Source organism: Chiroxiphia lanceolata, chromosome Z, assembly GCF_009829145.1.
Source record: "Chiroxiphia lanceolata isolate bChiLan1 chromosome Z, bChiLan1.pri, whole genome shotgun sequence".
Classification (NCBI taxonomy): domain Eukaryota; kingdom Metazoa; phylum Chordata; class Aves; order Passeriformes; family Pipridae; genus Chiroxiphia; species Chiroxiphia lanceolata.
In genome coordinates, this window is record NC_045671.1 from 52,267,027 (window position 1) to 52,280,936 (window position 13,910).

The 13,910-nt window shown below is 47.9% G+C and overlaps 1 protein-coding gene across 1 annotated transcript; it reads left to right on the forward strand.

Annotated features, from left to right (window-relative positions):
• The first annotated feature begins 325 nt into the window (after positions 1–325).
• NR2F1 (nuclear receptor subfamily 2 group F member 1) lies at positions 326–11,265 on the forward strand. The gene is given in 9 exon segments (XM_032674806.1): positions 326–1,177; positions 1,179–1,214; positions 1,216–1,386; positions 1,388–1,592; positions 4,657–5,084; positions 5,086–5,185; positions 10,090–10,211; positions 10,214–10,283; positions 10,286–11,265. Coding segments are annotated over 9 exon segments (1,257 nt in total). The 5' UTR covers positions 326–1,138; the 3' UTR covers positions 10,372–11,265.
• The last annotated feature ends 2,645 nt before the right edge of the window (positions 11,266–13,910 follow it).

Below are 13,910 nucleotides of genomic sequence, written 5' to 3' on the forward strand. Positions count from 1 at the left end.
GCTCGGGAGAGAAAGAGCAGCGACCGGCAACCTCCTCCTTCTCCTCCTCCTTCTCCGCCGCCGCGACAGGAGATCAAACTGCCTCAGCACCCCGCCAGCCTCTGCCGCGCTCCCCAGCTCCGCCGCCCTGAATGGCTGACGGCGCCCTGCCCTGGACCTGGCCCCCGGACACCTCCATGCTCTGATCGCCGGCGGACGGCTCCTCTCTCCACCTCCCTCCTCCCCGAAAGCCCGCACCGGCACCGGCGGCAGAGTGGCGGCGGGAGCAGCCTCCGCGGGAGCGGCGGCGGCCGGGCCCCGGCGGGCGGCGAGGCGGCGAGCGGCGACCTCCTCCTTCTCTTCCTTCCCCTCCTCCTCCTCCTCCTCCACCTCCTCCTCCTTCTCCTCCTCCTCCTCCTCGGCGGCGCCGCGGCTTCCTCTATGCCTGCACATCCTCCGCGCTCTTAGCGCCCGGACCGCGTGTGTCTGTGCCCGTGCCCGTGCGTGTGTGCGAGTGCGCGAGTGGGGAGCCGTGTGCCGGGCGTGTGCGCGCGTGTCTGCCTGCGTGTGCGTGTCCGGCGTGTTACTCTCCTGAATGCCTCTCCCGACAGCCTTGTTTGCCGTTTCTGATTTTGCAACTTGAAGTGGCGGCGGGGGGGGGGGGGGAGGGCGAAGAGAGGCGGTGAGAGCCGGGGAGAGCGGGAGCAGAGGGGGGAAGCGGCCAGGCGGGGGTATTTAAAGAGTGGGGGGGAGCACAGGAAAGGGCAGGGAAGGAAAGGGAAGGAAGGGAAGGGTGGAAAAGGAAAGGGAAGGGGGGGGGAAAAGAGAGAGGGAGAAAATCCTCCGTCGCCCCCTCCCCCTCCCTAGAAAAAAAAAATAGCTAGACTGCGAGCGAGAGGAGGGGGCTCGCGGCGGCGAAAAATAAATAAAATAAAGAAAACGGCAGGAGCGGGCTCCAGCCGGCAGCAGCGGCGGCTGGCAGCAGGGCAGCGGCGGCGGCGGCGGCAAGCCGAGGCGGAGGCAGGCGGCAGGCAGGGTCCCCTCGCTCTCCGCTCGCCCCCGGCGCCCGGCCGGCCGCCTCCCCCCCGCCCCCCGCCTCTCTCCCCGGTAGCCCGCAGCGAGACGCGCCGCTCCCCAGCACTTTTTTTGGGCCCGAGATATGGCAATGGTAGTTAGCAGCTGGCGAGATCCGCAGGAAAGACGTTGCCGGGGGCACTCCGAGTGGCCCCAACCCCCGCCGCGGCGCAGCCGGCCCGGGAGCAGCAGCCTCAGCAGCAGGGGGGCTCGGCAGCCCCACACACCCCGCAGACCCCCAGCCAGCCGGGACCCCCATCCACGCCGGGCACGGCCGGGGACAAGGGAGCGGGCCAGCCGGGCTCGGGGCAGAGCCAGCAGCACATCGAGTGTTGTGGTGTGCGGGGACAAGTCCAGCGGCAAGCACTACGGCCAGTTCACCTGCGAGGGCTGCAAAAGTTTCTTCAAGAGGAGCGTCCGCAGGAACTTAACTTACACATGCCGTGCCAACAGGAACTGTCCCATCGACCAGCACCACCGCAACCAGTGCCAGTACTGCCGCCTCAAGAAGTGCCTCAAAGTGGGCATGAGGCGGGAAGGTGAATATTTCTTCCCTACTATGCTATCGCTCCCCTCTCCCCGCGGCTGTGCAGGCGTGCGTGTGTGAGGGCTCTCCGTCTGTCTGTGTCTGCCTGTCCGTACGTGCACACACACTCACCTATATGCATATACATATATATATATAATATATATATATATACGCGCTCACACGCGCGGAGTGCAAACGCACACACATATGAATATATATATACATATAAATATATATGTATGTGTGTGTATATATTTACAGCTCTTCGTGGTGATCTAGGTCTCTCTCTATATTTCCATGCACACGTCAATCTCTCCCTCTGCCTGCACTCCATCTGGCAGCTTTGCGCCAGGTTCTGTTGTTATTGTCGATGGTGGTTGGTGGTGTTTTCTTTTGCTTTTCGGTTTGTGCCTCCTGCCCTCCCTCCCGCTACTCCCCACCCCCTTCCCCGGCACTGCCGCACTCGCCCTTTCCCCGCTCATTGTGCAGAGAAATTATTATTATTATTATTATTATTATTATTATTATTATTATTATTATTACGATTGCTTGCTAAACATTTGTCATTTAGCCGCTATCCTCGCTTCTCCCTGCGCGCGCGTGTATGCATGTGTGCGTGTGCGTGTGTTTTGGATGTGGTTTTGTCTATTGTTGGCATGAAACCGGAGGGTGGGGGGAAATACATCTTTCTCCCGTACGAGATGCGATTCCATTCAGCTTCCTTCCCCCCAACCCTCCCCACCCCTTTTCCACCCCATCATTTCTTTTTAAACCCGCAACACTTCTCAGTAGATCCATTTCTCAGGCTCATTTTTCCCGAAAGAAAGATGAAAGACGTGTAAGTAGGGAGAGAGGAAAAGGGGTGAAGAAGATGGAAGGGAAAAAAAAAAAAAAAAAAAAAAAAAAGAGGAAATATGCTACTGTATCTCCTCTTCCCTGTGCTTTCCGGTGCTCCGGAGTGTGCTTCTGTGAGAGATCTGGCCTTGTTTTCATTCCATGCGTTCAAAGCAAAGTTTGTGACTGAACCGTGTTTCTGTACTTCTGTCGTTTCTCTCTTTCTTTTTTTTTTTTTTTTTTAAACTCCCTGCTCATTTTATTTCTTCATCAAACTCCACCCTCTCCTTAAAGCCTACATACAAACCTCGATTTGTAACCTATTTACCGGTTCTTCTCATTTTAGAAGTATCCGCAGCCTGCATCTGGCAGCGGGCTCCCCACCATTTCCAACTGCTCTGCTATCTCTTTTTTTCCTCCTCCTTTCCAAGAGTTGCTGTGGTTTTCCTTGAGTTCAGACGCATTCTCGTGTAGGGAGATTTCCTGCCCTCCTTTCCCCTCGAAACGTATTTTCTCGGTTTATAGTTAAAGTTTACCCTGTGACTGTCGTTAAAGATGTCCTAGAGTAACATCAGCGAAATAGTCCATTTTGCAGAGCGGGGATTACTACTGCCTTAATTGGTTTTTAAATTGTATTTTATATGCCACAAGAAAAGGAATGAACCTGCAACAGATCTGAAAGAGCTCATAAATATGACGGCTCCATTGGTAACTTCAGAAGCTGTTGTTAAGTGTCTAGGGGAGTGGGGAGAAGAAAAAAGAAAAAAAAAGGAAGGAGGAAAAAAAAGTGAGACTTGTACTCGCAGTTAAACGAAAAATAACTGCCAAGTTTACAAGCAGATTGAAGAGGGAGAGGAGGGCTGGAGGGCAGCAGCAGAGAGGTCCAGCCCGGGAGGCGAAGAGGGCTCGTTGGGGAAGAAAAGAGAAAGTTGAGAAAAATGTGGCACGCCGGAAAGATGAGTGATCTGTGTGTGCGGGTGTGTGCCAGTGAGCGTGTGCGGGTGTGCGTGTGCGTGTCTGTGTGTGCAGGGAACAAGCCTGAGTAGCCGTAGCTTCCCCTGAAGTTACCTTTGTTTACATGGCATGCGACTGCAACCGCTGGCACTGATGAAGTAAAAGACACGCACACACTAAAAAAAAAAAAAAAAAAACCACACCACAACTTCGGTCAGCTTTCGGGACTCGAGGCATGCTCACGCTCTGTGTGGAGATGGTTAATGAATCCAGTGTTTTTGCAGTTGCAAGCTTGTGCATTCACGTGCAACGCTGACTGCAGGCTTTTGCAGTGGCAACAGCTCACCAAAGATATTAATTACACGTCCCCTTTTTTTTCCACGAATGTTTGGCTATTGTAAGTTTGGACCTTTTTGTTTTATTTCCCCATTTCCCGTGATAATATTTAACCTTTCTCTTCCTTTTAGCAGGGAGAACTTTGCTGGGCGGGGGGGGGGGGGGGGTCCTCTGTGGAAAGCTATTTCTATGTAATAAAGTTAGCGGTGGGAAGCTGGAGGGCTGCGACCTGTTCCAGCTTGAAGGGTAACGACGCAGTATTTTTGAAGAATACGGCCACATTTGGTTTTATGAATTATTTTATTTAATATTTATTTTAAAAAGTGACACAATCAGTTCACTTGTAAATATCAGTGCTACCAGAGCAATCGGCTGGGATCCACAACAGAGCTTGGCTATAATTTTTACACTTGGCTGTGATTTTTGACTCCACTTTCTCACCACCCGGAGGATTTTATTTTTTTTTTTTACGTGGGGGCTGCCTTTTGTTGCGAAAGGGGGGGATGGGGGGGCGGGGGTTTGTGTGCGGATTTGTCTTGTTTGCCTTGGCTTTTTTTTTTTTTCTTTCTTTTTAATCTCTGTTTATTTTGTGAAGCCTGTCTGCATTGTGGGCGGGGGGGGGGGGGGGGGGGGGAGAGGGGGGGAAGAAAGGGGGGGGGCGCTTGACTGCCGCTGGGCTGGGGCTGCCTGAGCAGGGGTCGGGGCCGGGGCCGAGGCCGAGGCCGATGCCGATGCCGATGCCGGGCGGGGGGCGCAATGCAGGTCGGCGGCAGCTACCCGGCTCCGCATGCCTCTGTCTGTCCGTGCCTGTGCGTGTGCCGGGGGCGAGGCGGTGGCGGGGAGGGGAAGAAGCCCGGCATTGTCTCCAGCTGGCTGACTGCGCCGCCGGGGCAATGCCTGCGAGTCTCCTGGATGCACATTTCCTCTCCTTCTCTCCTTCTTTTTGTCAGCGGTTCAGCGAGGAAGGATGCCACCCACCCAACCCAACCCCGGCCAGTACGCCCTGACCAACGGCGACCCCCTGAATGGGCACTGCTATCTCTCGGGATACATCTCCCTCCTGCTGCGGGCCGAGCCCTACCCCACCTCCCGCTACGGCAGCCAGTGCATGCAGCCCAACAACATCATGGGCATCGAGAACATCTGCGAGCTGGCCGCCCGTCTGCTCTTCAGCGCCGTCGAGTGGGCCCGCAACATCCCCTTCTTCCCCGACCTGCAGATCACCGACCAGGTGGCCTTGCTGCGGCTCACCTGGAGCGAGCTCTTCGTCCTCAACGCTGCCCAGTGCTCCATGCCCCTCCATGTGGCCCCGCTCCTGGCCGCCGCCGGCCTCCACGCCTCCCCCATGTCGGCCGACCGCGTTGTCGCCTTCATGGATTCACATCCGCATCTTCCAGGAACAGGTGGAGAAGCTGAAGGCGCTGCACGTCGATTCGGCTGAGTACAGCTGCCTGAAAGCCATCGTCCTCTTCACCTCAGGTGAGGGGATGGGTGGGGGATTTGAGACATTAAAAAAAAAAAAAAAAAAAAAAAAAAAAAACCCAAAACCAAACCAAACCAAAACAAAAAACAAACACTTGTGGAAAAATTAGAAAAAAAATGAAAATAGAATTATTTTTAAAGAAAAGAGGCAGCAGGCTGAGGTAGCATAGCACCTGACGGGGTACACTCCGGTTCAGGGGTCGATCTCCCCCTCATCCCCACTGACATTGGCTTTTTAACGCACAGCCCCTCCAAAAAAAAAAAAAAAAAAAAACAAAACACCAAAAACCAAACCAAAACACTAAAAAACCCAAATCAAATTAAGTGTAGGCGGTGGAAACATGCATGTTAACAATTTTTTCCCTGTGATAGATGGTTCGAATTAACTAGCGGGAAAGTTGCATTAGTGTTGCCTTTGAAGTGCTCTGGTCGTAGCCTATAAAATATAATATGTATACTATTATGTAACCTGCGAGGGAGAATTTATAAACATCAAAGGAGAACTATGTGAGGAAATATAGGAAGTGGAAACAAGGTGAAATAAGAGACTGGGTAGTGTAATTTTTAATTATTATTCTAATTGTCATCATGATATGGCTAATTGCCACTTTTCTGCTTGTTTTCTTTTTTCCTTTTTTTTTTCTTTTCTTTTATATATCCACTCTCCCCATCTCCTCTCTTGTTCCCATTTCTCCCCTCTTTTCCAAACCAGCCTTCTCAATTATCAATAACTAAACAGTTCCAATAAATGTGACTTAAAACTAGGCCAGGGCAAATTGAAAGCATTCCTGAACAGAGATGGCAAATCGTTCAAAGGTCTTGTTTAACACTGAGCAGTTATAATCCATCAATATTTGTTGCCTTTCATGCATGAAAGATAGTATTTAGATTGTATTAAAATGACTCCTAAATTTACACAATATTGTAATGTAGCAAATGTAGTATTAATATCGATTTGAACATCAGATAATTTATTTAGACAGGAGTATATAATTTGTATGCAGGGTGGGTCGGAGATGTGTACTGTGACTGCCCCCTTTTACTTCCAGTGCAAATGCAGTCTCGCAGTGTTGGAGGGAATATTTCTTTGCAAAGGATAACTTGCAAATCTTAGAACAAATGGAAGATTTACTGAATAGCCAGATCGACATTTTAATGTATTTTATCATAATAAGTCTTCTTGATGGAAACATGTTTTTCAAGAGTGACAAAGAGACCTGCCAGCATTTATCAGGCTGATTTAACTCCACAGCCTGCCTGCAGACTCACAGACTTTCCCTTCCATTCATTTCAGGGTGCTCATCAATACACAGGGACAGTTGAGGAGAACCTTTCCTTCTTTTTTTTTTTTTCCAGATCCAGCTTGAGACATTCTTCCTAAGCAGAGCTGGGAAGATGGCTAGCCTGTGTCTCAGTCTTTCTACCAGCCAAAGGCCTTTAGAAAGAGGCTGCCCCTGATGGGGACACGTTTGAGGGGATATTTTACTTTTTCCTCTCTTTCTCTTCTCTCTCTCTGCTCTCTCCAATCTCCCCCTTTAACCTACCCAAACAAGCAATGTTGGCTAGAAACAGGGTAAGTGGTTTTAGAGGACCCCTTCATTTACATGTATTAAAAAAAATGCAATGACACTTGTGAGGGAGGAATCCCCTTTCCACAATGGAACTGAGAGTGAATGAGGTTCAGGAAGGGAACAATAATATTATTTTGGAGCAGGATCACACGAGGCATCTCAGAAATGGAAATACAGCTGTCAGGAATAATCTACCGCTTACCCCCCATCCGCACATTTCAACTTCTCACTAAACTTGTTTTGATTGCTTATCCAGAGGGGAATTCATGGGAAGCCTTTCTCAAAGTCATCAACTTTTAAACTAACGTTGACTGATGGAAAAGACATTTTTAGGCATTGTGTCCAAATTCCTTTGCTGAGGACTAAGTGTTTAAAGCTGGCATGGGTTTCTCCTGTAGTAGTTTTTACATTTGGGCTCCAGAGAGCATGTATTTAATCCGTAAATTCTGGACACCATCCAAAGACTAGGTCGTAACCCAAAACCTACTCCTTTCTCACCTACTTTCCCCTTCCTTCCACTCTCCTCCTCCTCCACCTCTCTATCCCTCACCCCCATCCCTACACGACCCCGCTGCCAAACTTTAGTGTTATTAATTCCTGTATCTACCTTTTCCTCATCATAAATAAACCTTTCCAGGAAGAGATAGAGACAGATAACATAAATTCAATAAATCTATTTGCAGCGCAATAAGAACTTTGATTTCTAGTTAGGTGGCCGCTGATTACATCTATATTTTCTGAGCACTAAACTCTTCTGATGTGTAACATGAAATACATACCCGCCACTAGGAGGGGAAGGCTAGAGTGTGTTGAACAGTAATGGTTATTTATTTACATAATTTCTTTTCCATAGACTGCAAGAAGAAATATAGAGCTTTCCCTTATTGACACACTGCCACATAAAAAACCGAGGCACACACAGGATTTTCACATTAGCCCACTTTCTGGGATGCAATAATAATTCACTTCCAGTAAACTGGATTGCGTTATTTCTCCCATGGATTGCACCTCTCTGGCTGCATAATCGAATCGAGCTGCGGATCCCTTAATGATTAGTATTTTTAATCTCGTCTGAGGGGAGAGTTAAGCCTTCTCACCACCACCTTTAAGGATACAAAATGAAACCCAAGTAAAGGCATATGCCAGTCCATTTAAAATAATTAAAGCTCAATAGATATTATTGGCATAGAAAATTCTGAGTGTTTGGAGGTCTAAGGCAAAACCCAAGGCGTATTTTTCAAACACACACACACCAGGCTGCTGCTCTTTTAGAGAGCAAGTTCCCCATCCGTATTGTCCAGTGACCTGCAGTTATAGGTGCACTTATCGTAAATGTCTGATAAATATTTTACTAACCTTAAGGGTATGACATATGGGCAATAAAGAAAAAAGCCCTGCCAGGGTGTCAGTAAGACCCTTTCATATTGCATTGTTTGGAAGTTGAATAGGATCCTAATGCATAATGGGCAGATAATGCATGTAAAATAGCAAGATATATGTAAATATGGAATGTGATTTGTGGCAATCAACATATGAACAGGCCTGTGTTTTTGATATGTATTGCAAACAAGAACAGGCCTCAGCTTTTGATAGATATATATGTGCACCTGGTGCTTAGATGGTTGCAAATATCATTGCATTAAAGGTACAGTATGGATTAGTGGAGCAGCCCTGGCCCAGATAATTGTGCATCTGAGGGATGCCAAGTCCGCAGCTCAGGTCAAAGGTTCTTCTCCTCAGAAGCTCCTGAATTATGGCTTGTTTTACTTGTATTTTGCTCGAGGCCATAGTATTGTAGATGAAGGTGTTCAGAAATCTTTGTAAAGTCAGTTCTTGATAGGGAAAGACTTAAACTCCAAAAATGCCTTTGTGACAGATTTTTTTTTTTTTAGCTTTGAATAATTTATTAATTTCTTGTGTCTTTCCAGGGTCATAAGTCTGCATTCACATTTTTGTAATGTCCTTTGGGGGTCATTAACATGCACTAATTCATATATGGATCTATATATTAGCCAAGTCTGGCTTTGATCTGTTTTAAACAGCACTGCTAGCTGACTGCCTTGCTCTGATCTTGATGGTTCAGGGTTTTTTTGCATTTTCATTTTTTTTAAATATTTAATATTAATCTTGTAAACAATGCGGATAGTTTCCACCATCTGGGCATACCCACCACTTTTCTTTGACTGTGGTTTCCTGAGCAAGTCCTTTAACAAGCAGCCAGTGAACAATTTTCCCTTGGTTTGGGTTATGTGTTCACAGAGATAGGGTATATGCTTGTGTGTGTCTGTGTGTGTGCGCAAATGCACAGATGCATCTATACATCCCTGCTTGTATCTGTACACACAGAATAATGTGTATAGATACAAATGCACGGATGTGAAGGGTTTCTGCTCTTGGATTGGTACACCTTTGCCTGGGTCATATAGTTCTGCAAGGGGCAAGACGTATGTTCCTGTAGGGAAAGAGTCTCACTGGTTACTTTTAGGCACGGCTTATCTGCCACAGCTCTCCCAAGCTTTGTGTCTGAGGGCTGCAGATGCCTGCTGAGTGCAAGCTAGGACTAACCCAGCCACCAGATTTATCTGGATTTCTACCAGATTTATCACACAACCCACAAACGTTTGGCCAATTTGTGATCCCTGGCAGCGTGGCAGGGACAGAGAGGTCCCCCTTGCACCCTGGCATCCCCCGGCCAGCTCCCTGCCAGTCACTGCAGGTCCCAGCCGCTGCCTCTCTGTGATATGCAACCATGTCAACCAACTCCCTCTGTCTCTCTCTGTTTGTGCCCACCTCTGCTTATAATCACACTATTATTAATATTATTGTTATTATTTTCCCCAATACCCCTATTTTTCCTCCACTCAATGTTATTTAACAAGGGCTGGTCCAGGTTTCCACCATCCTGGTGGTGGGCTCCCTAGAGTGGGAATCACGCTCACCAGCACAGAGTGTCCATAGAGGGGGATATGGAAAGGAAGCATGGGGGGCTGTATGTGTGTGGGTGGGACGAGCGGGGTGTGAGCACCCCACCGCATCCTGGGTCAAAATACCCACGGCGAAGAGGCACAGAGAGGTCACGTTATTTATTCAGCAGTGGTGCACAGGATGGGTTGGGGTGGGATGAGAGGGAGTGGGCTAGTGTGGGTGGGATGGGATGGGGGGTGCGCCTTTGCCGTGCCCCCCCATCCTAGCGGCGTTTCCCTGTGTGCTTCCCAGTCACTAACCATCTCCCCCCCGCTTCCTCCTCCTCCTCCTCCACCTCCTCCCTCCACTTTCCCCCCGCCTGCCGCCGTTCTGCGGCTGCCTCCGCGGGCGCGGTGCGGTGGGCAGACGCCTGTGGCCTGTCGGATGCTGCGCATATCGAGAGCCTTCAGGAGAAGTCACAGTGCGCGCTAGAGGAGTACGTGCGGAGCCAGTACCCCAACCAGCCCAGCCGCTTCGGGAAGCTGCTGCGGCTGCGCTGCCCTCCCTGCGCACCGTCTCCTCCTCCGTCATCGAGCAGCTCTTCTTCGTCCGCTTGGTAGGTAAACCCCCATCGAAACCCTCATCAGGGATATGCTACTGTCTGGGAGCAGCTTCAACTGGCCTTACATGTCCATCCAGTGCTCCTAGAGCCCATTCCGCATCCCCGGCAGAGAGGCGGCGGAGCGGCGGAGACAGGAGCGCTCGCACCGAGGGGCAGTCGGGGTGCGGGGGGGGGCCCGGGAGGTTGGACACTGAACAAAAGAAAGGGCCAAGTGGGAGCAGAGATGTGGCCGTGTAGGGGAGAAGAACGGACCTCTCGTCCGTGGCGGTTGTGGTGTTTCGCTTTTTCTTTTTTTTGTTCATTTGGCCTATTTTCTTTTTTTTTTTTTTTTTTGGAGAGGAGGAAAAAAGAAATAAATAATATTAATTAAAAAAAAAAAATGAGTATTGAGGGGATATTAATCAAACCTGAAGGGGATACTGGATCTTCCAGGATTTATTGTGGACTGTTGCTGATATATGCTGTACAGTAAACCAACAAAACAAAAAGCATTGAAACTGAACTGAACCTTGTGTAGAATGAAAAAAAAACCCAAAAGAAGTAAACAAAGAAAAAAATTCTACGCGCAAACACTTACCACGAACATTGTTACTCATTTTGTAATATATTAGTCTTTATTTTCATTTTTGGTAAAAGTTAAAACATCATATGCGCATAAAGAAAAAAAAAAGAAAGGAGAATTAGGGGAAAATAACATTTTCCAAATAATTATAAAAAAAATTGTCCTGTGTCTATGTATCTATATCTGTTTTGTATTTTTTTCTGGTTCCAAACCAGGTTTCCTGTGATTCTATACTAATAATTTTTTGATATAACCCTTTGCTTCTTATAATGAGTGCGATATATGTTGTCAAAATTGTTCTTCAAGAATTAAAATTGAAGTGAGATTTAAAACAAAATAAAAGAATTTAGCAAACCCCCCCTACTTATCACCCCACAAACCATGAGTCTTGTTGTTTGAAACATGCCAATAATTCACCCCCCCCCAAAAAAAAAAACCACAAAACAAACCACAAATCAAACAATAACAACAAAAAATCTCACCTGGATTTTTAACTCTCTACTGGTGCTAAAAAAGAGAACTTAAAAAATACTTGTGAGATCTAGCCAAGTTGTGTACACTACATGATGCTCCAAAAAGGACTTGGCTGGACTTAAGCTTAGGGCTGAGCTGTCAGGGTCTAGGAAGAGGGAGTGGGAGATGCGGTGTGAATGCCTTAGGTGACCTTGCCTCGCTGAGACTACACTGCAGACTCCCTACCAAGGCTGATGGCCTACCCCTTTTTGAATATCTTTTCCCATCAGCTGGATTTTCTGCTGAGTTCACACCTTGTTTTTTGCTCTCAGAAACCATGAGCATGGACTGCAGTCACCATATGCCACCACCTCTACCCGTGCAGCAGGAGGCATACTGTAGCCATGGGTCTTGTTTGTTCCAGATATGGTGGCTTCTGCTTCTGGGAGCTCGAGGTGGAGTTGGGGTTTTTTGCTTCTTTTCTCTTCTTTTCCACCCAAGGACTCACAGACCCCTCTGTGTGCTCCAGTGTGCACACCTTGTTCTTGCTGTCAGCCAAAACATCCCTCTTGCTATTTCTCCTAACTCTAGTCACTATGTGTGGACGATATTCCCAGTCCATAAATATAGAAATCCAACTAGATGCTTGCTCATTGGGTGGTGAGCCAGTGCATTTCATATGTGCTTATGTGCCATGGTCAAGCAAAAAACACAGACTGTGACCCCCCCACACCATGGTCACTTATCACAGGGGCCCGAGCTCTGTGCCAAAAAGCCTCTCTTTATTTCAGCTTGTCCTTTTCTTCGAAGAAAATTAAAAATCATTTTGTAATGGAAGTCCTTTGAACGTAAAGGCTTCTAGCTGGTGGTGCAGATCTCTGTAACAGCTTTCAGTGCATTAATGTTTTATAGGGTCTGAGACAGAGCTGTGAGAACACATACTACCAAGGGAGCTCTTTCTTAACGTATTAATAAAGCTGGATCTTTAAAAATAGCATTGTCCCCCTCACACAGATACCTCCCGTACCCTCCAAACAAGCCTGGATGAGGCAGATTTTTCAGTTTGTGGAAACATGGGCAAGTTTTTAATTTAATTTTCTGTCCTACATACTCTCCTTCTCTCTCTTTCTCTCTCTTCCTCTCTCTCTCTCCCCCTCCTTTTTTGCTTTTCTTTCTCTCTCTCTCTCTCTCTCGCTCTCTCTTTTTTTTTTTTTTTTTTTTTTTTTTGCATTAACAATATCCTTCAATCCAACTCGCTTGGGGTTTTTAATATTCTAGGCGCAGCAGATCCGAGGCTATAGCAGCTCCATACAGTAGGCACTTATAGCTGGATAATCAACATTGTGAACAGATCTTCTATGGGGGGATCATCCCATTCAGGGTAGAGAAGTGGCCTGTATTCATAGATGCTGGCAGTGGGGGGACTCGGATGATTCCAGACCTGAGTACACAAGAATGGGAATTAGACAAACAGACATCCTCCCTTTTCCCACTCAAACGGACGTGGCATGGGCAAGAGCTTTGTTTCTGACCCTTCCACGGGCAGAGGGGATCTAGCAGCCCCTCCGAGCTCTCAACGGGGAGTGAGTGGGCATGCTCAGACCGGGGGGGTGCTGAAAGCAGCTCTTCAACATTGCATTTTGGGTGGGATGGGTGACTTGGGACACAGTTGGATTAGCAGTTAAAAACATAAACAAAAATTAAAAAAAAACCAACACACAGAACAAAAAAATCCAAACCCAAAAATAATAACAAAAACGAAACCAAGCACAAGCAAGAACACCCCACTCCCCCACCCCCCCAAAATAAGTAAAACACATGGGGATATCAGAGTAGAAAAACAGGCCTCGATTTCTTCCAATGAGATGTAAATATATTCATTACAGCGTTATCCCACTGATGAAAACAGATAAACTTTTTCATAGGTATTTTCAATTAATTTTCATATTTATGAATAATAATAACAACCCACAGATTGCCAAGAAACTTGCAGGTACGAGATGCACTTATTTCCATGTATGTGCCTAGAAAGAAGTGTTTCAATCCCTTATTAAACTTTGCTTATAAGACAGTATCGTGTTCTGAAGTGTTAACTACACAGTCTGCATTGTGTCAGTGGATGTTTTCCTTTGCCATGCTGCAGCCTTTCGGGCATTCATATGGCGGCTAAAAATACTGTATGATGGCGTCATGGAGTGCTATTTGTTGAAAAAAAAAAAAAAAAAGATGTGAGTGTGGAGAGCGGCCGGGGTCCCTCAAGTTTTTGCTGACTTGTTCATAACCTACAATACATTGCTCTAAAACGAACTCCATCTACATTTCTCCTGCCTTGTTGCTGCCGGGGGCCTGGGCGCTGTTCCCAGGGGCTCCTCGGCCCCCCAGGATCTTCAGGAGACGCGTCAGTAGGGCATCCTCCTCATCCCTGCATCTTTCCATCCTCCCTGCCGCGCAGGGCTCCGCGGCCTTATCCGTGCTCACTAACAGCTGTGGCAGCACTTCAAGGCTGAGGGAGGGTGGGAGGGGGAAGCAGGGGGTGGGTGGGATGTGGGAGAGGGACGACCCTCCCACTCCACCCCCATGCAGGGGACCCGCTGAGGGCACGGCAGTACA